The sequence below is a fragment of the Acipenser ruthenus genome, chromosome 2 (genome assembly GCF_902713425.1).
Source record: "Acipenser ruthenus chromosome 2, fAciRut3.2 maternal haplotype, whole genome shotgun sequence".
NCBI lineage: Eukaryota > Metazoa > Chordata > Actinopteri > Acipenseriformes > Acipenseridae > Acipenser > Acipenser ruthenus.
The window spans coordinates 7,155,186-7,180,662 of NC_081190.1; the positions used below are offsets into that span (position 1 = coordinate 7,155,186).

The following is a 25,477-nucleotide window of genomic DNA, read 5'->3' on the forward strand; positions in this document are numbered from 1 at the left end:
GCACAATATGAAATAAATTAGCCGATGATAAGGATTTCTTTCCAATCAATTGGCCCATCTTCTGAGGTTAGATTTTTCTCCCACATTTTGATAATAGCCAGCGGCTTATATGATGCTTTGAGCAGATGCAAGTATATCGCAGAGACCAGCCCCCTAGAGGTAGTTCATTATAGGGTTCCAACCCCCAGGGAACCCCATAAGCACGCAAAGCAGAGCACAGTCTAAGATAGAATTAAAAAGATGATCCTGGTAATTTGAAAAGTGAGGTAAAATCCTGGAAACTAATAACCCTGTGCTTATTGTCTATGTCACTAAGGGGGTGATGTAAGTATAGGCACAGTGCAAATATTTCAAAATTGCACTGTGGCCAGGCAATTATTTTGCAATGAAAGGTACCAAAGGCTAAGGAGTGCAGAGACAGTGGTCCCTAGACTGACGCGGGGGTCTAGCTCATTCCTCAATTCAGCTACGAGGTCTAGGATGACCTGCGGAGCGAGAAGATCACGCTTTGCACCGCATCCTCCGGCATCCCAAACAAGAAGTGCCCCTGGGATTGAATATGCAGGGTCTCTTCGTCTTGCCCGTCTACTCCGAACGTGTTCCTGCCTCTCCTCAACAAGAGCCAAGTGTCGCCACATCAGAAAGTGACCACAGCAGCCATCCTGAAACCAATGACAGGTCTCTGCAGGTGTGTGCTTTTACACAGCTCTCAGTTACTCGCTTCTACAATGGCTTGCACCTTGTAAGAAGAGGTGTAAAGTTTTTGGAGGGGCAGCAATTGCCACAGTGCAAAGCAAAATCCTTACATCAAATTATAATGCTTGTGCCCACTTAGTATTGAGATCCCGCCTAATTCCATGCTTTTTTTTTCTATTTGAATGCATTTCAATATAATTAATGAATTAATGATAGCAAAGTGCAAATTTGATAGTGGTTGCAGAACGCCTGGTGAACACCATTCTTTACATATGCTGCATTTTTAGAGATCGGTAAAATTAGATTTACGGCAAGCATTATACAGTGTATGGGGGGGTTTGCACCTGTGTTAAAGGCATTTCTACTGCCCTCCAGTTTGGTATTATATTTGCAATGACAGGACCAAAGTGTACATAAAATAAAAAGGCATAACTTCTGGTCACATTCAACCAAAACACCCTCCTTCGTGTTATCAGGAAAACACACATGTAGCCAATAGTGCCTGCTTGCTTGGCCTCAAATTGTGCAATCCACAGTAGTTGACTCAGCACAGTCTTAAGCAACGGAAAACTGTTTTAGGTTTGAGTGTACTGTACACATTTATTTTGCTTATGTATTTTATATTGTGCATATTTTCTCTTTACCTGCATGTGAATTCAGATTGGAAGTGTGATTGACAGCACAATGAAACACTCACTTTACACCTCTGACAGTGGCCATTACCATCTACTGTATTCTTTTAGTTCTAGCGCCCCCTACCGAATTTCCTCCAGCTACTTGTTTTCCATGGAAGCCAATCTGCCAAGTAATGAATGTCTCAGCCTGGCCTTGTAAAACTACAGATGTGACCAGAATCCAAGGTGTACGTTGCAGATGCAATGGCAGGATGTAATAATGGAAATAACAGTTAAGCAATAATAGACACTACAAGGCTGATTGGCACATCCAATGGTAACAAACTACATTGTATTTGTGAACGTGCTACATGCACATTGTTTATATATCCATTGAATTCAAATTATTTTTTAAACTGCTTAGCAATATAACACTTAGTCAATGCAAGTCAACCCGACAACACGAGTGCCGTTTCAAATCCTACAAGTATTTAAAAAAAAAAAAAAAGGTCAGAACAAACAGTTGCAGAAGATAGTATAAATAAAATAAATAAAGGGGACTACACATCGTCTGTCAATGAATAGGCATCAGAAGGAAGGGTAACGTACAGCAGCCATTGATGCAGGTGCAGACAATTTCATGATCCAGTAGTAAAATAAATAAATAAATACAAAGTAAATAAAAACCCCACTGCACAGGTCACTAGAAAAAGCATACTATAGCTTTAAGAAAGGCAATGCCCCGGTAAGCAGATCTCTGCTGAGCACAAAAAAATCATTTTTAATTAAAACCCCTTTAATTGTTCCACATGGCCAGTTTAAATACTACTGGCACGGAAAATAAAGTTATAACATTCAACAGTACTACAGATCAAATGAAAAAGTGAACTAAGTATTCGCCCTTTTTAACCCAACCGATTTTGCCAACTCGCAATCGGCCCAGCAACAGAAAGCACGTAATCCCCACTTCAGGTCCACAACACGTACTCCTTTTCCAACTCGTGCAATCAGCAATTTAAAAGCTTAATCGAGGTTTTAAAAAGACAAACGCGTTAGAGGCAGCGGTATACAACTACTATTAAATTAATATACCACGATCGGGTCGCGGATATCCTTACGTTGGGGGCAATAAAACGAAATGTATTTCCAAAATCGAAATACGTCTTAATTGTAAGAAATACAACAAACATGTAAATACTGGATTAAAAACACTTTCAACTAAAACAATAAATCTGCCGTACTGTTGCTTTAGGGGGAAAGCACCACATCACCACCCAACCCCCACTGCCGGCGGTGAATCCAAAAATAAAAATCCCATCTATATAAACGTACTCAGAATGATAAAACAGCTACCATTTAGACTTTTACCTCGAAAGTGACACTAATGTTTGTTTTTTTGTTTGTTTTTTTAAAGATACTTATTCAACAACATTAAAACGACTTTGTACACCCCAGGAGTTATTTAATAAACAATAAAACATCTGAACTATTCTAATGGCAAAGTTCCGGAGATATGGCCAGGTGGCAAAGCAAATAAAAGAAAAGCAGCTAAATATATTTACATTTGGCAACAGCGTACATCGAATTGAAATAGTAAATGTTTTTAGATATAAAAAAAAACACAGATCTCAGCAAAATGGTTCACACAGCTGGGAGATTGGCTTCGTTTAGTGGGGCAACTCAGCCTGAGAGCAAGACCAGCTGGCAGCAAACCGAATAGTTTTTAAAACTGACAAACCTGTACTTTACAATATTTTCGATAAAACAAATCTATCACGTCTTTTGTTTGACTGTTGTCGTTTGTTTTTATTGATGTAAATTAATTTTCACCTTTTTAATCTTTTGCTTCTAATTTACTACATTCACATTCCATATATCTTTCGACCCAGTTGTGTCATCAACATGGTCGACTTCAGTTCAAGTGTCATATTTAATTTCTTTTTCGTTCTATTTTCATTCTCATTTTCATTTTTTTTAGATGTATTTATTATTATTATTGTTATTATTTTAAACACTACTAACATTCTAGTTTATAACCTGTGCTGTGTTAGCTAGACTTATAGTCAACGCCACACAAAACACAGATGATTCATACATAGGACCTGTGTTTACTACCTGTCTGATGATAAATAATATTTAAAGTCGAGAACTTTTACCCTGTTAGTTACTTTATGACAGTTAAGTACACGCATACACCATTAACCTTATCAAAACACACACTCCTTCTCCTGTAATTATTTTAAGCGTGTACCTTGCAGCTCTGGTAATTTTCCAGTGCCCTGAATGTTGTCTCTGTTAATTTGACATGTAACACTGAGATTTTGCCGGGGTTCAATCTCCCGCAGGACAGCCTGTACCTCCCATCCTCACACAGCGCCGCCATCTTCAGCTCCCCTCAGCCATCCCTCTGACGTACACTCAAATACTGGGCACAACCTAACCCAGCGGAGAAGGCGGGACTTGGCCTCCTATCGTTTTCACAGAGTATGATCGTGGGTGGCGCTTGCAGGACTTTCTGATTGGTTTCTAAAGTCTTGACACGGCTCTTCTTTCCAGGGTCAATTCACAGACCATTGGCTGATCTTCCGATCTTTCCTCATGCACATAGCAGAGATGGGGCTTGTAGAATCTCCTATCAGCTGTGTTGCGTCCTAACGTCATGGCAACGGTTGTGCTTTCTCACGTCAGAGTATCTGACATCAGTAGTTCTTTGTGAAGGAGATAACGTCAGGTCAGTATTGGGTGCGTGTAAGTATGCCTAATAATTTGTCTTTTAAAAGTCATTGGATGCAGTTATAGAACAACTAGACTAAGCAATGACCGATTTAGCAAAAACAATTAATGACTATTATTACTGCTGTATTTTGTGTGTATTATTATGGTAGGCTATTGGGTGTAAATACGGTTGCTTATTAGTGTAACTGTGTATTGTTATATGGTGACGGGTGTGATTGTTATGTGTGTTGTATAGTGCAATCGTTATTGTTTGTTTGGTCATAGGGTTGTTTTGTTTTTTGTTTTGTTTAACAGTGTGTTATTCATTTTGTTTAATGAATAAACGTGAGCGCAACACATTACACCCCACAATTAGTGCTCCTGTGTGTTTACTTCCTGTTCTGACGTCACCCACATCAGCCATCCGTGACACCTGTTTGTTCTTTTTTTCCTTTCTATGTTAGCAGATTTTAAAACCAATCTAATGTTTTCGTTACATTAGATTTATTTCTTTGATTCATGTTGGCCCATGGTTGGTATATGGTTGGCCAACACCGCCCCCACGAGCAAAATAACATTGGCCCAGTGCGGGGAATGGACACGTTTTCATATGAACCTCAGTTGTAAACTGCCTGTACAAAATGCTGAGCCTAATAAAACCGACAGGAAGACTTGGAATGGCTCAGATTGCTTTGCAAGGGCATACTTGCCAACATTTGCAAACCGTTCAACTTAAGTATGCCATTGCAAAGCACTTTGTACAGGCAGCTTACAATTAAGGTTCATATGAAAACGTGTTCATTCCCCGCACTGTAGACAGGACCATACAGAAAACTTTAGGAATTGTTTAAATTATTTATTTATTTATTTTACTAACATAATTATTTTGCTATTTTCAAAATACTTGAATGTACACTGTTACACTTTAAATAGGCATATAAAGTCAATGTTATGTCAATGTAAATATAAATGATTTAAGAGAATTATGTAAAGTTGCCCAGAACAAGTGTTCTTTTGGCAGCTAAAAGCTTACACATACAATTAACTACTTGTGTAAAATTATAACAGTACTTTCTCTTTGTAATGACATTTCTTTTGTATTCTTTAAATTATTAGTAATATATCTTAATTATGTTACAATAAGGTTTTTCTTTCTTATCAACATAAGAAAGCTCCAGCTATACATTCTGTTGTAAAATGGGACCTGAAGGGACATCTGTGATCTTGAGTTCTGTGTTTGCCTTGTGTTAGTCCTGAACACCCCCACCCATCAGAAGCTATCTTTTCATCTGAGGCAAGGCCTGTAAATAAGTTCCATTACTGCTGAACTCTGGCAAGGTTATCTGACCTTCATTCCATTAGTAATGTTTAACCGTGCAATTAAAAATACACAAGGATTCAGTTGATTGTGTATTTATACCATTGCTTAAGCTATTGTAGGACAGAACATTGGAAAAAAAAAAAAGCTGTGTAATATTACACTACTGTAAAGTAATGACAGCTCTGAAAATCATAATCACTAAGGTACTGTGCTTTATTATCTTTGCCAGAAAGGCAGCTCAAATTCAGGACTATAATTGTGTACTTAATCTAGATTGGATGACAGAAAGTATCTAGAATTCCATTGCTTAAAAAATTACGGGATTAAATATGCTCACTCTTGTATGGCGTCTGTTCTCTCCTTGCGCTGCTTCTGAAATTCCCTGCTTTTTTCCTGAAACAGTACTGCTTTTGTTGTACACAGTTTAAAAGCGTAAGGATTATTACGAGTGCAAGATATATCTTGAGGTAACTCTGGGTAAAGAGAAAACATCTTTCACATTTGAACTGCTCCATTTCAGAGAACAGTACAGCACAGCTTCAAGGACAGCTTTAGTGCTTCCTCTGCACATTTCTGCACATTTGACTTAATTATTGACTTTTTAATTTCAATAAATATGAACAGTGATATTATTCTTAAGTGGTTTTGATACGGCAAATGAATAATGGTCTGACACAGTTTGAAAGTTTCTGTGTTATAATGAAGCATTAAACAACATGGGGACTTGTAGCCAAATAAAATGGTGGAGAATCAGCATACTATAGGGTAGAGTCGGTCTGGTAAAGTGTCTGGCGGACTGTTGGCTGTACATATTTTGTGCTTAATAGAAGGTAAAGGTAACATTTCCTGGCCACTAGATTTTTGAGTAAAATCCAAACATAATAAATCTATTAACAACCCTCTTTGATATTAAAGCATACAAACGAGAGGAGGCCAGTCAGCCCATAAATGCTTGTCCAGTTCTTCCCTTATAAGAGTTTAGTATAGTAAAAGCACAGCAAAGTGTAATAAAGCATAGAGGAAGCATGGTAAAGCATTGGCAAGCATTGTAAAGATTAACAAGGTATGGTAAAGCATATTAAGAAACATGGCAAACCAGGGTGAGCTATGGTAAATGCACAGTACAGTAGTCTCCGCCTATAGGAACACCTCCAAAGAGAACATTTCGCCCAAGGGTGAAATGGATTTTTCCCATTGTAAATGCTCCAGCTAAGGAACAGGAACTTTCCGTTACCATGTTAAAAGAACACCTTCTTGGCACCGATGGCGATTCGTTCACAACGGATACAGTACTGTTTTGTAACCTGATAGTGGTTAGTAATCAATGGATCGAATCTCAGTGGCAGTGCGTGTCAGCAAGTCGGTAACTTGGGTCCTGAAAAATCTGCAGGAATGAAGTTGTCCAAAGAATGGATAGATGCTAGTGTCAATAAAACCAACCAACAGAGAGCACTCCGAAAAAACATACACAGACCAGGTCACATGTTGCAGCGTCTGGTATTTTGGAGCAGTATTTGTGCAACAGCCAGAATCTTCCGTACTGCTTCTAAAGAATCGAAGCTCAACAGGCCTGCATATGGTTTTGAACAAGAAATTGACTGCCAGGAGTTGGACTGGACATGGGGCGGATTTTGCATACCAACGTGCCATGCTGTAACATTCAACACCACATTCATTTCCTATGAAATGAAGAAAAAGTTGTTTGACCAAATCATAGCGCTTGCTCATAAAGCGATCCTTTTACTTAATGAAGCCACTGCCGTAAACAAAAAAGTGCTTTAACTGTGTGATGCAGTTATCCGGTGTGGAGTCTCCTGCTAATGTATTTGTCGACCTTGTTGAGCTAAATGATCTGCCTTCAGCGGGAATAGTGAACAGTTTATTGTCGGTTTTCAAAAAGGTTAACGTAACTTTCTCGCCAAGTGCCTGGTAGCAGTTGCTTGTGATGGAGCTTCAGTGATGTTTGGGTGCAATACTGGTGTTGTGAAGAGGTTGCAAGACATGTTTCCGAATATTCTAGCATGGCACTGCTCTGCCCATTGCCTAGAGCTTGCAGTCCGTGATGTTATGAAAGATGCTGGCACTACAAATCACTTTAAAAGCATGCTAGACAAGTTGTATTCTCTTTATAGTACATCTGGAAAAAATCAATTACAGCTAAAAGAGTGCGCGGAAGCTCTTGACATTCAGCTTTGCAAAATTGTTCGAGTGTTAGACACTCTGGGTTGCATTGAGCTTTAGAGCTGTGGAGGCTGTTTGGAAAACTTATCCCGTTCTGCATAAGCATTGAAGATGTTTCTCGTGACAGCGCAACACCCCAGTGTTACTCAGGTCTAAGCAAGCAGTTATCATCGGCTCAGTTCATCAGTAATCTAGGCATTATGTATGATGCACTGCAGGAGTTGTCTGAGTTACCTCTCGCATTGCAAAAAACACGACTGCACAATCATTGATGCACACCAAGCTGTCTGCCAACAAATATTGGTGTTTAAAGCAATGGTAGAAAACCAAGGGAGGTATTCTGCGCAGTGTCAGAAAGCCATAGAAGAGAAGATGTTTCAAGGAAGGAAAACCTTGCAACTGAAGGAAAACCTTGCAACAGCCCTGCACATGCTACAACTTTGTATATGATGTAGAATATGTGATTGTACATATCTAACACAAGCACATACAGTACTTTTTAAAATAAACTTATGATTTTGAATGCGGTTCTTAAGAATTCCGCACCTATTTCTTTCCAAATGAAGCACTGTGACAAGTTGTGAAATCTGCTGCAACATTTAATGCATAACAGCCCGAGTGAGTAAATGTTCAACCTCATTGAAAGTAAAAGCCAGCAATCTGGCAGTTGATCAGTCTAATCTATCTCCTTGTCTCTCCGTAAGCACATCTGCTACAAAAGCATGACCTCAACAGGGGTTAGAGTTTATTTTAGCAAACGTGCAGTAAAGCAGCAAGGGTTTTTTTTGCATGGTGGATTAGGTGCAATGGAACGGAGAACCCCCAACTCAGTTTACTTTCAGTGCAGTATAGAAACAGGAACCATGCAAAAAACACTGAGAACCATGGGAAAACTGCTAAATTATCATGCACACTTACCAGAGTAAACTTTTGCAATGGCTCATCTCCTTTCAAATGTCCCCCTTAAGAGCAAAGATCAAGCACATGCCATTTGTAAAGTATTTTGACAATGTCATTACTTATTTATTATGTCAATGTGGTGTTGGAAAGAAAGCAAACGTTACTTTTAAAAGAAAGGAAAGTTTTCCCTATTGCAAATATAACCAGCCAGTAGCTTCCCCTAATTCCTGCCATATTGGATGCCTGCTATACTGGGTTATTTCACTTATAATATAAAAGGTCTAATTTTCATTATCTTCAGGTCACACCATAGGGTATTATTGTCCAGCGGCAGTTCTCATTTTCCTTTGACATTCAGTTTAGGTTGAAAGAGCACAGATAAGATTAAGCTTAAAAGTTGTGTCATTATTCTCAATGTCAAAATAAAACCTTGCTAGAGGAAAGGCTTTTATGTTTAATTCGTATGGATTTCCTTGTAGAATGATGGTTATTTTGTATTATTGATTAAGTGGCAGAAACAGCATAGAGTTGGTTATCAGAAAGTATATTAACTGGATTATCATTTAGGCACTACCTGGTCCAAATAAAACATATATTTATGAGATGATTATTATTATTATTATTATTATTATTATTATTATTATTATTATTATTATTATTATTATCAGGGTTAATTTTTGCCAGATCGCAGCAGATCCCAGATCTGGTACCTTTTTGTCTGACAGGTGAGTATTAAACAGTTTTCAAATGATTAACCGTATGAAAAAAAAATAACTCTATGTGCATAACATGTACAATAAAAAGAAAAGCTTTCCTGTTCCATGAATTGAATGACGAATGTGTACTGCAACAATATATTTTAGGATGCGAGGTCTATGAGTAAGAAAATGACTCGTTTTTTTACACCACAAACAGCAAAACACCAAAAAAACTAGCACTCCTCTTAATCAAATCAGTCCACTGTATTGTTCAGACCTGCAGATCATGTTAAAACATGGCGAGGCAAAGGTGGGCATGCAGCTACCGACCCCAACAATAAGGCATGAAACCCTGATCCGTAAGCAAGAGAACATGAAGCATGCATGGAAGCTACTATAAATTAAGGTTAGTACATTAGGTCTAGAAAGAAAAATGCTGCCTTCATTATAAGATTTTGTTTTGTTTACAAATTAACCTCTTTTTATTATTATTTAATTTATTTATGTATTTATTTTTACATAGTTTGATAGGCGTTTATTGGTAAAATGGTGCTTTAAAAACTGGCAAAGCTAGGTTCTTGCAGTGGTTTATGGTTTTGCAATGCCTCCTAGTTACTTTCAAGGTAAGTAGAAATATCAAACTGTAGTAGTGCTGTTTGGAAGGCTTTTAACAGGGGGATCCTATCCTTATTTACACTGTCAAAGTCTAATCAACAAAATGTTGGTGCTGAATATATGTATGTCATCATAACAGGTTCTCCTGTTCTCACTGTAGTTAGCTCTTTCACTTATAGAACAAAGGATTTAGACTTTTCTTGTATAAGAAGTGTAATATAAAGAACCCTGAGCAAAGCTTCTTTAAAATGTTTCAGCAGGTGACTTGCATGAAAAGATTTATATGCATTTCTTGAGATGAGCAAATAAAAAATTATAATTGATGTCAGGTCATGACTTTACAGTGTTTACTATGTTCATTAGTTTATTAGTTTATTTAGCAGATGCCTTTATCCAAGGCGACTTACAGAGACTAGGGTGTGTGTACTGTGCATCAGCTGCAGAGTCACTTACAACTACGTCTCACCCGAAAGACGGAGCACAAGGAGGTGAAGTGACTTGCTCAGTCAGTGGCTGAGGTGGGATTTGAACCGGGGAACTCCTGGTTACAAGCCCATTTCTTTAACCACTGGACCACACAGCCTCCTAAAAAATTAAAACCGGGGACCACCTGGTTACAAACCCATTTCTTTAACCACTAGACCACACAGCCTCCTAAAAAATTAAAACCGGGGACCACCTGGTTACAAGCCCATTTCTTTAACCACTGGACCACACAGCCTCCTAAAAAATTAAAACCGGGGACCTCCTGGTTACAAGCCCTTTTCTTTAACCACTGGACCACACCGCCTACTAGAAGAAAAATCATTTGACAAACATTTTTGACTCAAAGGGTAGGATTTTCAAAAAACTGTGTTTTGGTATCAAACTCGTGGTATAGTAACGAGAGCTTTAGTACCAAGTGATTTTCAAACAAAATGTGTTAATTAAATCAATCTGTTAATGCTTTGAAATTGAGTCGATGAGGTCGTTAATGAACGCATTTCTTGTTGAAAAGCTTAATTGTCTCAGGTCATGTACATCACTTCCTGTCTCAACGACTAGATAAGGGGAACTCCTTAATCAAAATGCTTGTTAACGAGATCAAGAAAAATGAATGGAAGCATCATTTGCTGTTATGGAAACTAATAGCGTACAGCGAGACGGCTCTCTCACCTGCAAGCAGCAGCCAAATGGAAATGAAATAAAAAATAATGGGAATCTCTATGTTGTGTATAATTTGTAAACTTCATTTAAAATTGTGCATTCTGTCATGCAGAATGTACATTTATTTAGATAACTTCACATATACAAGGCTGAGTTATCTGGCGTGTGGGTAACATTCGGATGGGGCAGGGGGTAAGCCATCTATGTATATTGGTTGGAATTTATTTTCTTATGTTGACATCTACGTTTGTATGTATTTTAGTATGTACGATTGTAGACTATATATAAATATGTTTGAAGTGTAATTTATGTTTGTAGTTGTTAGTTACTATACATGTATACCATGTATGTAACACTTCATTATATATTTATTAAGCTTTTAAAATTACGATAGAACTCCTCAACCCAATACACAATTTGTTTATAATTAATTGTTCGGTGAATTCCTCTAATCCTCTAAAGATATTAACATTATTTCGTAAATCAACATAATTTCAGAAATCACGTCAGCACGATTGAGATAGGCATAACGACCTCTTGAAAATGCAAAAATCAATGCTACATAACAATTTGTTGATTAACGCTGGAGTTATCATTTACAAACTTTTGAAAATCCTGCCCAAAGTCTTTTTCAAATCTCTTTCAAAGTCTTTCATTTTAGTATGCTTAGTAGATGTGTGCAGAGGACCCATTACTTGTAATTATAAAAAAAGTGACCAGTGCGTTAATGTTCATTCAGCAAGGAGTTTGAGTTTTTTTACAATTGTTTTTAAAAATGTGCTGTTATCGTAACAAATGCTTGAATGATATGAGCACTCAGCACAGCCCTGTTGCCCTATTTTTGGCACCACTGTATCACGTGTAGATATTTACTGACAAACCTCAAACCGGTTTGATTTTATTGTGTGCCCTAAACAAGCAAAAGCCATTCTGATTAAAATGCCTGAACATACTATTAACCTACATGAGACTTCTTAAATCTAATTTGAGTCCTGTTGTATTACTGCGGTCTAAATTCACTCCTATTTGTTACAAAAATTTGAAACTACTTGAATTGGTTTGTTTTTTGTAAAATGAAGTGGTGTTTTTTTCTTCAGAAACGCTTTGTAGATATGCTCCATAATTAGTATTTATTTAAGCAAAATAAAAACCCAGGCTGCATATGGAAAGTGATAACTGAGAACTGAGTTGAGAGACCCAGGCTCTGTTACATAATCTAATTCCTTATGTAACTTGAATGCTTAGCCATTCCCCATCTTTGTATGAGAGCTACACACCCACTCCAATTGGATATGTATTACTGCCATAGCCTTATCTTTTCGCCTATTGATTTGCTCCATTGCCACTGTACTTTACGCATCCATGCATCCCTTCCTGCGATGTCATCAAGCAGCGTGTTCCGGGCTTAAGATTACAAACAACTTGAGAATTTGTAAGTGACCTTGAATTACTTTGGTTCGTTTTTTTGTAAAACAAAGTGGTGTTTTTTTTTTCTTTTCAAAAACGCTTTGTAGATATGCTCCATAATTAGTTATGTAACTTGAATGCTTAGCCATTCCCCACCTTTATATAAGAACATAAGAACATAAGAAAGTTTACAAACGAGAGGAGGCCGTTCAGCCCATCTTGCTCGTTTGGTTGTTAGTAGCTTATTGATCCCAGAATCTCATCAAGCAGCTTCTTGAAGGATCCCAGGGTGTCAGCTTCAACAACATTACTGGGGAGTTGGTTCCAGACCCTCACAATTCTCTGTGTAAAAAAGTGCCTCCTATTTTCTGTTCTAAATGCTCCTTTATCTAATCTCCGTTTGTGACCCCTGGTCCTTGTTTCTTTTTTTGGTCAAAAAAGTCCCCTGGGTCGACATTGCCTAAACCTTTTAGGATTTTGTGTGGTCCAGTGGTCAAAGAAAAGGACTTATAACCAGGAGGTCCCCGGTTCAAATCCCACCTCAGTCACTGACTCATTGTGTGACCCTGAGCAAGTCACTTAACCTCCTTGTGCTCTGTCTTTCGGGTGAGATGTATTTGTAAGTGACTCTGCAGCTGATGCATAGTTCACACACCCTAGTCTCTGTAAGTCGCCTTGGATAAAGGCATCTGCTAAATAAACAAATTTTAATAAATAATAATAATTTTTAATGCTTGAATCAGATCACTGCGTAGTCTACTTTGTTCAAGACTGAATAGATTCAATTATTTTAGCCTGTCTGCATACGACATGCCTTTTAAACCCAGGATAATTCTGGTTGCTCTTCTTTGCACTCTTTCTAGAGCAGCAATATCCTTTTTGTAACGAGATGACCAGAACTGAACACAATATTCTAGGTGAGGTCTTACTAATGCATTGTAAAGTTTTAACATTACTTCCCTTGATTTAAATTCAACACTTCTCACAATATATCTGAGTATCTTGTTGGCGTTTTTTATAGCTTCCCCACATTGTCTAGATGAAGACATTTCTGAGTCAACATAAACTCCTAGGTCTTTTTCATAGATCCCTTCTTCAATTTCAGTATCTCCCATATGATATTTATAATGCACATTTTTATTGCCTGCGTGCAATACTTTACACTTTTCTGTATTAAATGTCATTTGTCATGTGTCTGACCAGTTCTGAATGCTGTCTAGATAATTTTGAATGACCTTTGCTGCTGCAACAGTGTTTGCCACTCCTCCTATTTTTGTGTCGTCTGCAAATTTAACAAGTTTGCTTACTATACCAGAATCTAAATCATTAATGTAGATTAGGAATAGCAGAGGACCTAATACTGATCCCTGTGGTACACCACTCGTTACCTCGCACCATTTTGAGGTTTCTCCTCTAATCAGTACTTTCTGTTTTCTACATGTTAACCATTCCCTAATCCATGTGCATGCATTTCCTTGAATCCCTACTAGGTATGTGAGCTACATACCCACTCCAGTTGGGTGGTACTGGTGACAGCTGTATCTGTCCACTGATATTTCTCATCATCGTTGTTTTTATAAGCCCAGGTCCACACTGAGCTGATTTGACACCAAAAATCTGTTTGGTTAAAAGAATCAGATTACGATTACAGAACAAAGAAAAGTATTGTACATTAAAAAAATACTGTGCATTTTATTAAAATAAAAAATGAACACCATTGGATCAGTAGTCCCAAAACCGCTTTAAAAGCTATTCGAACTAGGGCGATTCGTTTTATTCGAATGTTTCTTGCCTGGGACCATGCAAAACATGTGTAGTATCAGAATATGAGTCTAATCCCAGTTTGTTTTATCAAGAATTGACTGTACAAGTCTATTTCCAAGCTGCCTCAGTAGAGCCTCCCACAGCTTTCTTCTGTATATATATTTCTAAAAAAAAATATCAAAGAAGTTTAGTCCAGGTCTTTGTTCTAGCCCTGTTCTAATTTTTGAATTGAACCAATTAAACCTCCACCCAGAAGCAGTTAATTATCTAATACACAAGATAAAGCCTGGGGTGGAATGGCATTCTGGGACCAGGCCCCCTTTCAAGGTTCTGAGTATAGTGGTTTATTATGGGAAGGTCTGGGCTCATCTTTTGCCCAGTTAGCTCTAATGTGTGTACCTGTTAACTGTCAAGTGCAGATGCAGCTGCTAGTGGCTTGGTGAGAAGTTTCTATTATGCCTTGGCATGCAAATCTTTTTGCCTGCACTCATTAGGGGCATTTTAATTATTATTATTATTATTATTATTTATTTCTTAGCAGACGCCCTTATCCAGGGCGACTTACAATCGCAAGCAAATACAAATACATTCAAGTGTTACAATATAAGTCATTTTAAGGACACTTTTGCAAGCATGTGTGGAAGCCTCTGGCTCAACTGCCAAGATTATTTCACAAATCAGACAAAATGAAGGAACCATTAAGGCAAACAAAAAAACAAACAAACAAACGTGTTTAAAATTAAGTTTAAAAGAAAGAAATATATATTTTCAACAACTTGGACTTGGATTTGTAAGGTGTTTTCATATGGGGTTCAACTTCTGTTTGCCTCAAGGGTTTTAAGGCTGAGTTTAAACTCAAATATGGATTAGTGTAAATTAAAATGTGCTATATATACTAATATTAATTTTTTGCATATAGTCAATCAGGAAATATATATATGTGTGTGTGTGTGTGCGTGTCTGTAATGTTTTTTCATTGTCTTTATGAATGAAATAAAGTTTGATATTTACTAAACTATTCTTTACTGTTGTTAATAAAACTATTAATAGTACAGGACGGTTTCATAAGCTTTGTGAATAGAGCCCTATGTATTAACAAACACTATAACCTCTAAAACCCTGTTTTGTAGTTTGTTGGTGGTTGTAATGTTTACAAAACATGCATATCTAGCAATTTAATCAGGACTGAATGTTCAACAAGGCTTCTTATGTCTCTGTGATGCAGCACACGTGCCTTGAAAAGACTGGAAATTCACACCTCAGGGAAGCAGGTCTCCTTCTTAAACCTTGATGCCCCAGGATTACTGTCTCCTAAAGGTTTCCACTGAAACACACAGCATCATTACAGTTGGATTTTTTTCCCAGCATGTTGTCACTTCTCATGCTGTTTAGTGCTTTAGATTAACAGTGGAGAGAAGAAAAGATGCAGGAGCACCTTATTCCTTCTTTTTTAACCCCACCTCTTGACAGCTCTCCCTATTGTCTTCTCAGCAAAGGTGTGTTTGAATGGAAAAGCCTGGCTATCTGCTGTCTGTCCTGACGGCTCTGTCCTGCTGTAAATCAGTCGGTCTAGAGGAGGTGATACGTAGATGTGAAGAGTTGCACAGGAACGAGGCAGGGGAACCTGAGAGGAACAGGGTGTGTTTACTTGGCTGCAGTTTCAACAGTGTGGGCGGTACTCATATTGATACTTGGGATAGTTGCTACAGTCATTCCGGTAACAGAACCATTTTTTAAATCCCTAAATTGAGATCTAATATGGGCCAACGCGCCTTTGTCTATCAGGCATCTCCTCTTTGGAAGTAATTTGCTTTAGAACATGCAAACTTCCAATAACAGGCTTGAGATCAGGATGGTAAAGAGTGGCAGGAATTTGATCTTCACACAGCCCCAATATTCTGGCCAATATGATGACTCAGCCAAAACCAAACGTTTCCCAAGCCTGGGGTGAAAGGGAGAGTGGGATGATGCAGGGCTGCCTCATAGCGATTGAGGTTCAATTCCCACATTTCCATGTGCAATAACTCACTGAGGTGACCAGCCCCAGACCACACCTGAAGCCTGGGGACTTGGACTCTCCAATGTGGAAGTGGAAGCAGGTTGGGAGTGGAGTAAACCTGAAGAAGGCAGTAGCTCATATTTATAGAACCATCAACTGTTAAATGGTTTTAAGATGGTGCAAACTTACATTACATGAACTGGTCTATTGCCTCTTATGTTTGTGGACTTTGTACACCTTATTTACCTATCTTACACTCCAAATCGTCAAATATTGACAAATTTGTCAAATAGCCAAAATTACAGGGTATGTGTGTTGAGGTTGTTTACTTTCACTGTTTGCTTAAAAAAAATGGACAAGAAATTAGCCTAATTATTTTTTCCATATTTGGTTCTTATAAAATTGTAACAAGGCTTATTGTCAAATCATTTGTCAAACAATTTTACCAGTTTCTTTTTAGTATTTCTACATTTTGTTCAGTTTTTGTAGTACCGTACAAGTTTTTAGTTTTTTTGAATTTTGACTCATTCTTCCTCAATTTACTGACATTCAAGTATGGAAATAATGTGGTGCAGTTGGTTAATGGGCTATCCTTTTATCTTTCTTAGCTTGAGTTAAGATTCTGGTTTAGGTCAAAAAAGTGTTTGCTGGTCAATGCTTAGTAATCATCAGGGGACAAAAAAACAACCACGCAAACCCAACACCCAGCCTCTGCTTGGGAAGGACCCAGACTAAATAACCAAAAAACAAACAAAAAAAACCAAGCAAAAACAAAAAAACGGTCCCCTTCTCAGTGGGGGTTGGTGGAATAGGGAGTTACACAGCACTTGCAGTTATGTCTGTGCTTGTGAGGCACAGTAGCTCAGGGAGGGGGGGGGGGGGAGGGCTTGAGCTGGTGTCAAAGGTCACAGTGTGTATTATATAGAATAACTCATTCCAGCCAGCTGTACAGCCTCTCTGATTAGTTGCTTTAAGTAAAAATCACAATTTGTATGACATGTGTTAGTTTAGAGTACTTGGTGATTTATCACAATATAAAACTTTTTTCATGTGACCGTGATTCAACTCTTAGATGATTCTTTTTATAAGTTTTGTTATTTGTTTGTATGGGAAAACTCCATGCAGGAGCTGTGTGGTAGAAATAGAGTAATTTCATTACTTGGATAAAATAAAAAATAAAAAGTGTTGCCTTCTTCTTTCAAGCAATTTCACAACATGCACAACACCCTGAGATGTGTACGCTGGCCTTAAAATGATAAACTACTGCAGCAGAGGACTTTTAGGATTTGAAATCACAACCTTCTGTCCCTCAGGGGTCATCTCTATGAGGTGAGCTAAAGCAGCTCCTTTATCCATACAAGTAGGCATATACCCTTATCACAGCACTCCATCACACACAGGCACTTAGCTTGATTGTTTCCAAACAAATAAGTAATAGGTGGCAGCAGTAAATGTGATTGTAAGAAATGATCAAATAATTAGTACAGTAATGTACGAATTTATATATACAAATGTGGTGATCCATCCACTCATTTTTCAGAGCATGTGCAAACACTTTTATATAAGCAGTGGAATCCTCTGTACCACGGAATATATGTACAGTATATATATATATAAGTTCATGAGGTGAAATTACTAACTCGAGGTTCTTGAACTTGAACCTGCCAGCTGTCAGAAGTCAACACTTTGAAGCCGCTGTTTGTGGTTTCCTGTGGCTGAGTGGTTAACAGTGTGCAGGTGCAGGTGATTAATAAACAGACAGACAATTATAATCCAGGTGCAATGTTGTTCAATGGTTGTATTTTGTAATCCAAATGCCTGATGGCTAACAACAGTAAATAATAACAATGTCAATGAGAAGCAATACAGCGGGGTGTATTGCTTATCTGTAATCTGCGGGTTGGCACCGAAATAATAACAGTCCCGTTTTAATTCACCCACACGTAACACAAACACAAACACAAACACCCGTCCACAGTGCATGCTCTAGTGCTCGTGGTGAAAATACTGTACTTTAGTGCAAACAAAGTGCAGTGTTGTTCAGGTTTGTGCCTTTAGCGACAGCTCCTGGATTGTGTTTAGCCGTCTTAATAATCACAAACAGTATTATTTTGACACGACAATAAACAAACACGATTTTCTCCACACAAAACACAAGTCCTTCCAGGTTGTTCTCTAACCAAAACAAAGGAACAGATTGCGTCGCTCCGTCACCTACTTATACCGTCACTCATGACCCCTTGGTAAACGCTTGCAGCTGCTCCTCCAATCCTCAGTTGCCACATCATTTCCCTTCCGGGTCGATGAGTTAATGTACTGAAGCTCCGCCCCTTTTCTAAATGACCAACTTCCTTTTAACCCTAGGAACGAAGTGTCAGGCCAAGCAGTCCAGGGTACTCTGTTCCCGTTACTTAGCGCCCTCACAGGTCGGGAGGGAGATTTACCACCGAGAATCATTGTCTTTCTGTCACACTTCCCTTCCGGTTTCATTTGAATTGTTGTTAGGAACTGTGGCGTCGGTCGTTAGCAGCTTATTAAAAAGCTGTTTACACAGACCTGTTGGAGTCTAGACACTTCAGAAGCCTCATTACTGGGTGCAGTCAGCAACCTGAACAAGGATCATGCTGTGAAAGTATAAAACGTTTCCAAGCAAACAGGTAACACTTATATTGTTATCCAGAGCACCCCAGCGATTTTTTTGTATTGCTATTCTGGCAAGAGTACGGTATGTACTGGAAATATATTTTATGTTATTTTTCCACAACCTTTCAAGAATAGTTTTTTACATGTGCATGCTATTTACAAGGACCACCCTTCTATTTTAACATTAACTCTTTAATGGTAGTCATATTTTTTTTTCTTGGAATCTACATTGCATTCATTCAAATCCAAAGACAGAATGACTGGGTGAATCGCACTGTTCCAGGCTTAATCTAGATCTGAAATTGACCAAACCTGTTCTACTGAAACTAAAGTAAAACCAGTTAGCTGTCTGAATGGCAGTCCTAGGCTAACAATAAACACAACTAATGTGTCGCTCTGACCTCTTTTACCTGAGTATGCCCTGGGCTACAAGCAGCCTGTTTCTGCATAAAAGTGAAGAAAAACACCAGAAACAAAACAAGAGATCAATGGGTTAGCATGACTATAGACTACAGTACTTATTTGGAGCTAATATTAGAAGCTCTAAGAATAAATATGTAATCAAGCTGTTACAGTGACAAATATTACGTGTGTGTATGTACCTCAGCCAGCAGTACTACTGAAGTCCAAACAGTTTACCCTGTGGAAGTATTTTTAATAACTCAGTTTATTTACACCACTAATGATGACACTTCTAGCTAAACTGAGACATTTCCTACATAGCCCAGCATTAGTCACATTGATAGCACTGGGGCTGGTGATCCTTGAAGTATAATCATACAATTAACATCTAGGATTATTTTTAAAGCATTGGTTTCTCTAACTAAACTGGCCTTTTACTGTATATTGTGCCTTGGATTGTGGCATTAGATGTATTCTAGATTTGTACTGACAATCTCACCCATAGTGCACTTCCATGCACATAATAATTATGATCGTCCCCCCCATCCCCCTCCCCAAGTGATGTTGATTAAATCAAGTTTTCAGTTCATAAACGTTTGTGAATTGGGGTCAGTAAATAAGCAAAACTGCATATTTCAGAAACCCTAGATTCTGATTTAGACGTCATACATTAAAAAAGGAAAGTAGCTTCATATAACGTTTCGGATTGTCTTCAATACTAGTTACAGCACAGGCTACGTGAGCCAAAGTATCAGTGCACAGCTGTGTATTGTCTGTGGCAGGCAATCAGAACAATAGAACAGCTCCTGGACTCAAGTCAAAGCACACACAAAAAATAGAGAGTACTAATAAAAACCCATTATAGAGATTGCAATAAGAACCTCAGAAGGGAGGCCAGTGGACAGCAGAACATGCAGTTTATATTGTCTAGTGCCAGGGGTTCATTTGAAAACAAAAGGGCATCGGATTTTATAATTAAGGAAGGGGGACAGCATTTTTGTTTCTATACCTAAAGTACTGACCTTGATTTACAGTAGCTCCCTGTGACAGAGACAGAGTGATTCTTGGTGATAAATCTCCCTCCTGACCTGTGAGGGCGCTGTGTAAAAGGAACAGAGTGCCCTGGACTGGATGGCCAGACAATTCATTTGCAGGGTTAGGCGGATGTCGGCCATCTAGAAAGGGGGCGGAGCTACGGTACACTAAATCATCGACCCGGAAGGGAAACGATGTGGCAGTCGTGGATTGGAGGAGCGGTTGCAATCGTTACCCAAGGGGTCATGATTGACAGTATAAAAGGGGATGTAACGAAGTGATCTGTTCCTTTGTTATGGTTAAGCTGAACCAGAAGGAATCCTGTAAAAGTATTGTGACTGTTTTGTTTGTTTGTCTTGTCTAAAAATTCTACTTGTTTGTTGTTATTAGACAGCTAACACGATCCGGAGCTGTCGCTACAGGCCAGCACAAAACTCGGATAACACTGCACCTTGGTCACAAATAAATTGTAATCACTCTGGACTTGTGAACGTGTGTCTTTGTGTGTGTTCTACTTTGTTTATCATTTACAAACTGTGTCTTATTATATCGGGACTGCAACCCGTTGTTTTTGAACAGTGCAATACATGTTACTGTGTATTGCCTGGGATTATCCTTTGTGGTCGCTAGACCAGGATTATAAACAATAAAACCTGTTTGGATCGTGAACTTTGTTGTCTGTCTTTTGTTTTACAATCACATCATCACTACACCTGTGCACTGCAAACCACTTTGCCACACTCCCATATATACTTCAAGTTCTCAACTGCTTGTGGATTGGGGTTTCATGCCTTATTGTTTGAACAGTACCAATGGTTTGATTTTTTTCCAGCTCCATCCCTTTTGCTATTATTATTATTTATTTCTTAGCAGACGCCCTTATCCAGGGCGACTTACAACTGGTACAAGATATCACATTATTTTTACATACAATTACATTTTTTTTTACACATTATTTTTATATACAATTACCCATTTATACAGTTTGATTTTTACTGGCGCAATCTAGGTAAAGTACCTTGCTCAAGGGTACAGCAGCAGTGTCCCCCACCTGGGATTGAACCCACGACTCTCCGGTCAAGAGTCCAGAGCCCTAACCACTACACCACACTGCTGGTAAAAGAATAGCAAAGCTAGACCGTAACATTACAGTGAGTAACACAGCAAGCAGTCACAGTCATCACAAAGCATGCTAGACTGTAACATTACAGTGTGTATGTGGCAATGTCCCCTGCCCGTGTGCATTTGTGTGTTATATGTTATATGTTACGTGTGTTAATGTTGGTGTATAGATATGGCTGCACGGGATATAAATGGGTGTGTGCAGCATGAGTTATTTAAAATGTATAATTGTATTTAGGCACGGGAATTGCACTTCACTTCATGTGCATTTAAAGTACTTAATATGCGAGCACGAGGTTGCACGTAATTAATTCACGTGCTGGGATTCAAGTGAATAATTAATTAGTAATTGAATCCCGGCACAACAGTATATATAGATGCACGTTTCACTCACTCGGGGTTGGGTGTTCGGTGAGTAGAGAACGGGAGAGAGGAGGAAAGTAAAGTGAAATATTAACAATTGCTATTGCGTGCTGGTAGGACAAGCACGATACTTGTTTGTTTATTTTTACTCACCATGTTTGTCTGTTAGTCCATCGTTTGTTAAGTGTTAATCCGTTTTGTTTGTCTATTTATTTTGGCCGCAAGTGCCGTGTCCTGTTTTCAGTTTAAACCTTTTATTTTGTTCATTAAACCTACTGAGCGCTGCCATTTGCGTTTTCAGCTTCAATTCCACTACTGTCTCTGTGTATTCCTTTCTGGTCTGAAGTCATCCACTACAGCCTGCTTGTCACAGCGTAACACAGCAAGCAGTCACAGTCATCACAAAGCATGCTAGACTGTAACATTACAGTGAGTAACAACAGCAAGCAGTCACAGTCATCACAAAGCATGCTAGACTGTGACATTACAGTGAGTAACAACAGCAAGCAGTCACAGTCATCACAAAGCATGCTAGACTGTAACATTACAGTGAGTAACAACAGCAAGCAGTCACAGTCATCACAAAGCATGCTGGACTGTAACATTACAGTGAGTAACAACAGCAAGCAGTCACAGTCATTACAAAGCATGCTAGACTGTAACATTACAGTGAGTAACAACAGCAAGCAGTCACAGTCATCACAAAGCATGCTAGACTGTAACATTACAGTGAGTAACACAGCAAGCAGTCACAGTCATCACAAAGCATGCTAGACTGTAACATTACAGTGAGTAACAACAGCAAGCAGTCACAGTCATCACAAAGCATGCTAGACTGTAACATTACAGTGAGTTACACAGCAAGCAGTCACAGTCATTACAAAGCATGCTAGACTGTAACATTACAGTGCGTAACAACAGCAAGCAGTCACAGTCATCACAAAGCATGCTAGACTGTAACATTACAGTGAGTAACAACAGCAAGCAGTCACAGTCATTACAAAGCATGCTAGACTAACATTACAGTGAGTAACAACAGCAAGCAGTCACAGTCATCACAAAGCATGCTAGACTGTAACATTACAGTGAGTAACAACAGCAAGCAGTCACAGTCATCACAAAGCATGCTAGACTGTAACATTACAGTGAGTAACACAGCAAGCAGTCACAGTCATCACAAAGCATGCTAGACTGTAACATTACAGTGAGTAACACAGCAAGCAGTCACAGTCATCACAAAGCATGCTAGACTGTAACATTACAGTGAGTAACAACAGCAAGCAGTCACAGTCATCACAAAGCATGCTGGACTGTAACATTACAGTGCGTAACACAGCAAGCAGTCACAGTCATCACAAAGCATGCTAGACTGTAACATTACAATGAGTAACAACAGCAAGCAGTCACAGTCATCACAAAGCATGCTAGACTGTAACATTACAGTGAGTAACAACAGCAAGCAGTCACAGTCATCACAAAGCATGCTAGACTGTAACATTACAGTGAGTAACAACAGCAAGCAGTCACAGTCATCACAAAGCATGCTAGACTGTAACATTACAGTGAGTAACAACAGCAAGCAGTCACAGTCATCACAAAGCATGCTAGACTGTAACATTACAGTGAGTAACAACAGCAAGCAGTCACAGTCATCACAAAGCATGCTAGACTGTAACATTACAGTGCGTAACACAGCAAGCAGTCACAGTCATCACAAAGCATGCTAGACTGTAACATTACAGTGCGTAACACAGCAAGCAGTCACAGTCATTACAAAGCATGCTAGACTGTAACATTACAGTGAGTAACAACAGCAAGCAGTCACAGTCATCACAAAGCATGCTAGACTGTGACATTACAGTGAGTAACAACAGCAAGCAGTCACAGTCATTACAAAGCATGCTAGACTGTACTATTACAGTGAGTTACACAGCAAGCAGTCACAGTCATCACAAAGCATGCTAGACTGTAACATTACAGTGAGTAACAACAGCAAGCAGTCACAGTCATCACAAAGCATGCTAGACTGTAACATTACAGTGCGTAACACAGCAAGCAGTCACAGTCATCACAAAGCATGCTAGACTGTAACATTACAGTGAGTAACAACAGCAAGCAGTCACAGTCATCACAAAGCATGCTAGACTGTAACATTACAGTGAGTAACAACAGCAAGCAGTCACAGTCATCACAAAGCATGCTAGACTGTAACATTACAGTGCGTAACAACAGCAAGCAGTCACAGTCATCACAAAGCATGCTAGACTGTAACATTACAGTGAGTAACAACAGCAAGCAGTCACAGTCATCACAAAGCATGCTAGACTGTAACATTACAGTGTGTAACACAGCAAGCAGTCACAGTCATCACAAAGCATGCTAGACTGTAACATTACAGTGAGTAACAACAGCAAGCAGTCACAGTCATCACAAAGCATGCTAGACTGTAACATTACAGTGCGTAACACAGCAAGCAGTCACAGTCATCACAAAGCATGCTAGACTGTAACATTACAGTGAGTAACAACAGCAAGCAGTCACAGTCATTACAAAGCATGCTAGACTGTAACATTACAGTGAGTAACAACAGCAAGCAGTCACAGTCATCACAAAGCATGCTAGACTGTAACATTACAGTGAGTAACAACAGCAAGCAGTCACAGTCATCACAAAGCATGCTAGACTGTAACATTACAGTGCGTAACACAGCAAGCAGTCACAGTCATCACAAAGCATGCTAGACTGTGACATTACAGTGAGTAACAACAGCAAGCAGTCACAGTCATCACAAAGCATGCTAGACTGTAACATTACAGTGAGTAACAACAGCAAGCAGTCACAGTCATCACAAAGCATGCTAGACTAACATTACAGTGAGTAACAACAGCAAGCAGTCACAGTCATCACAAAGCATGCTAGACTAACATTACAGTGAGTAACAACAGCAAGCAGTCACAGTCATTACAAAGCATGCTAGACTGTAACATTACAGTGAGTAACAACAGCAAGCAGTCACAGTCATCACAAAGCATGCTAGACTGTAACATTACAGTGAGTAACAACAGCAAGCAGTCACAGTCATCACAAAGCATGCTAGACTAACATTACAGTGAGTAACAACAGCAAGCAGTCACAGTCATCACAAAGCATGCTAGACTGTAACATTACAGTGAGTAACAACAGCAAGCAGTCACAGTCATCACAAAGCATGCTAGACTGTAACATTACAGTGCGTAACACAGCAAGCAGTCACAGTCATCACAAAGCATGCTAGACTGTAACATTACAGTGAGTAACAACAGCAAGCAGTCACAGTCATTACAAAGCATGCTAGACTGTAACATTACAGTGAGTAACAACAGCAAGCAGTCACAGTCATCACAAAGCATGCTAGACTGTAACATTACAGTGAGTAACAACAGCAAGCAGTCACAGTCATCACAAAGCATGCTAGACTGTAACATTACAGTGAGTAACAACAGCAAGCAGTCACAGTCATCACAAAGCATGCTAGACTGTAACATTACAGTGAGTAACACAGCAAGCAGTCACAGTCATCACAAAGCATGCTAGACTGTAACATTACAGTGCGTAACAACAGCAAGCAGTCACAGTCATCACAAAGCATGCTAGACTGTAACATTACAGTGAGTAACAACAGCAAGCAGTCACAGTCATCACAAAGCATGCTAGACTGTAACATTACAGTGCGTAACACAGCAAGCAGTCACAGTCATCACAAAGCATGCTAGACTGTAACATTACAGTGAGTAACAACAGCAAGCAGTCACAGTCATCACAAAGCATGCTAGACTGTAACATTACAGTGAGTAACAACAGCAAGCAGTCACAGTCA

The 25,477-nt window shown here is 38.9% G+C and overlaps 1 protein-coding gene across 1 annotated transcript in view; it reads right to left on the reverse strand.

Moving 5' to 3' along the window:
- The window catches only part of LOC117404035 (RNA polymerase II elongation factor ELL2-like), a 36,210-nt gene extending 32,439 nt beyond the window's left edge, over nt 1–3,771 (reverse strand). Inside the window, exon 1 of the mRNA XM_034928430.2 lies at nt 3,562–3,771. Coding sequence (XP_034784321.1) covers nt 3,562–3,693 — 132 coding nt within the window. The 5' untranslated portion in view covers nt 3,694–3,771. The remainder of the gene's footprint in view (nt 1–3,561) is intronic.
- Nucleotides 3,772–25,477: the final 21,706 nt, after the last annotated feature.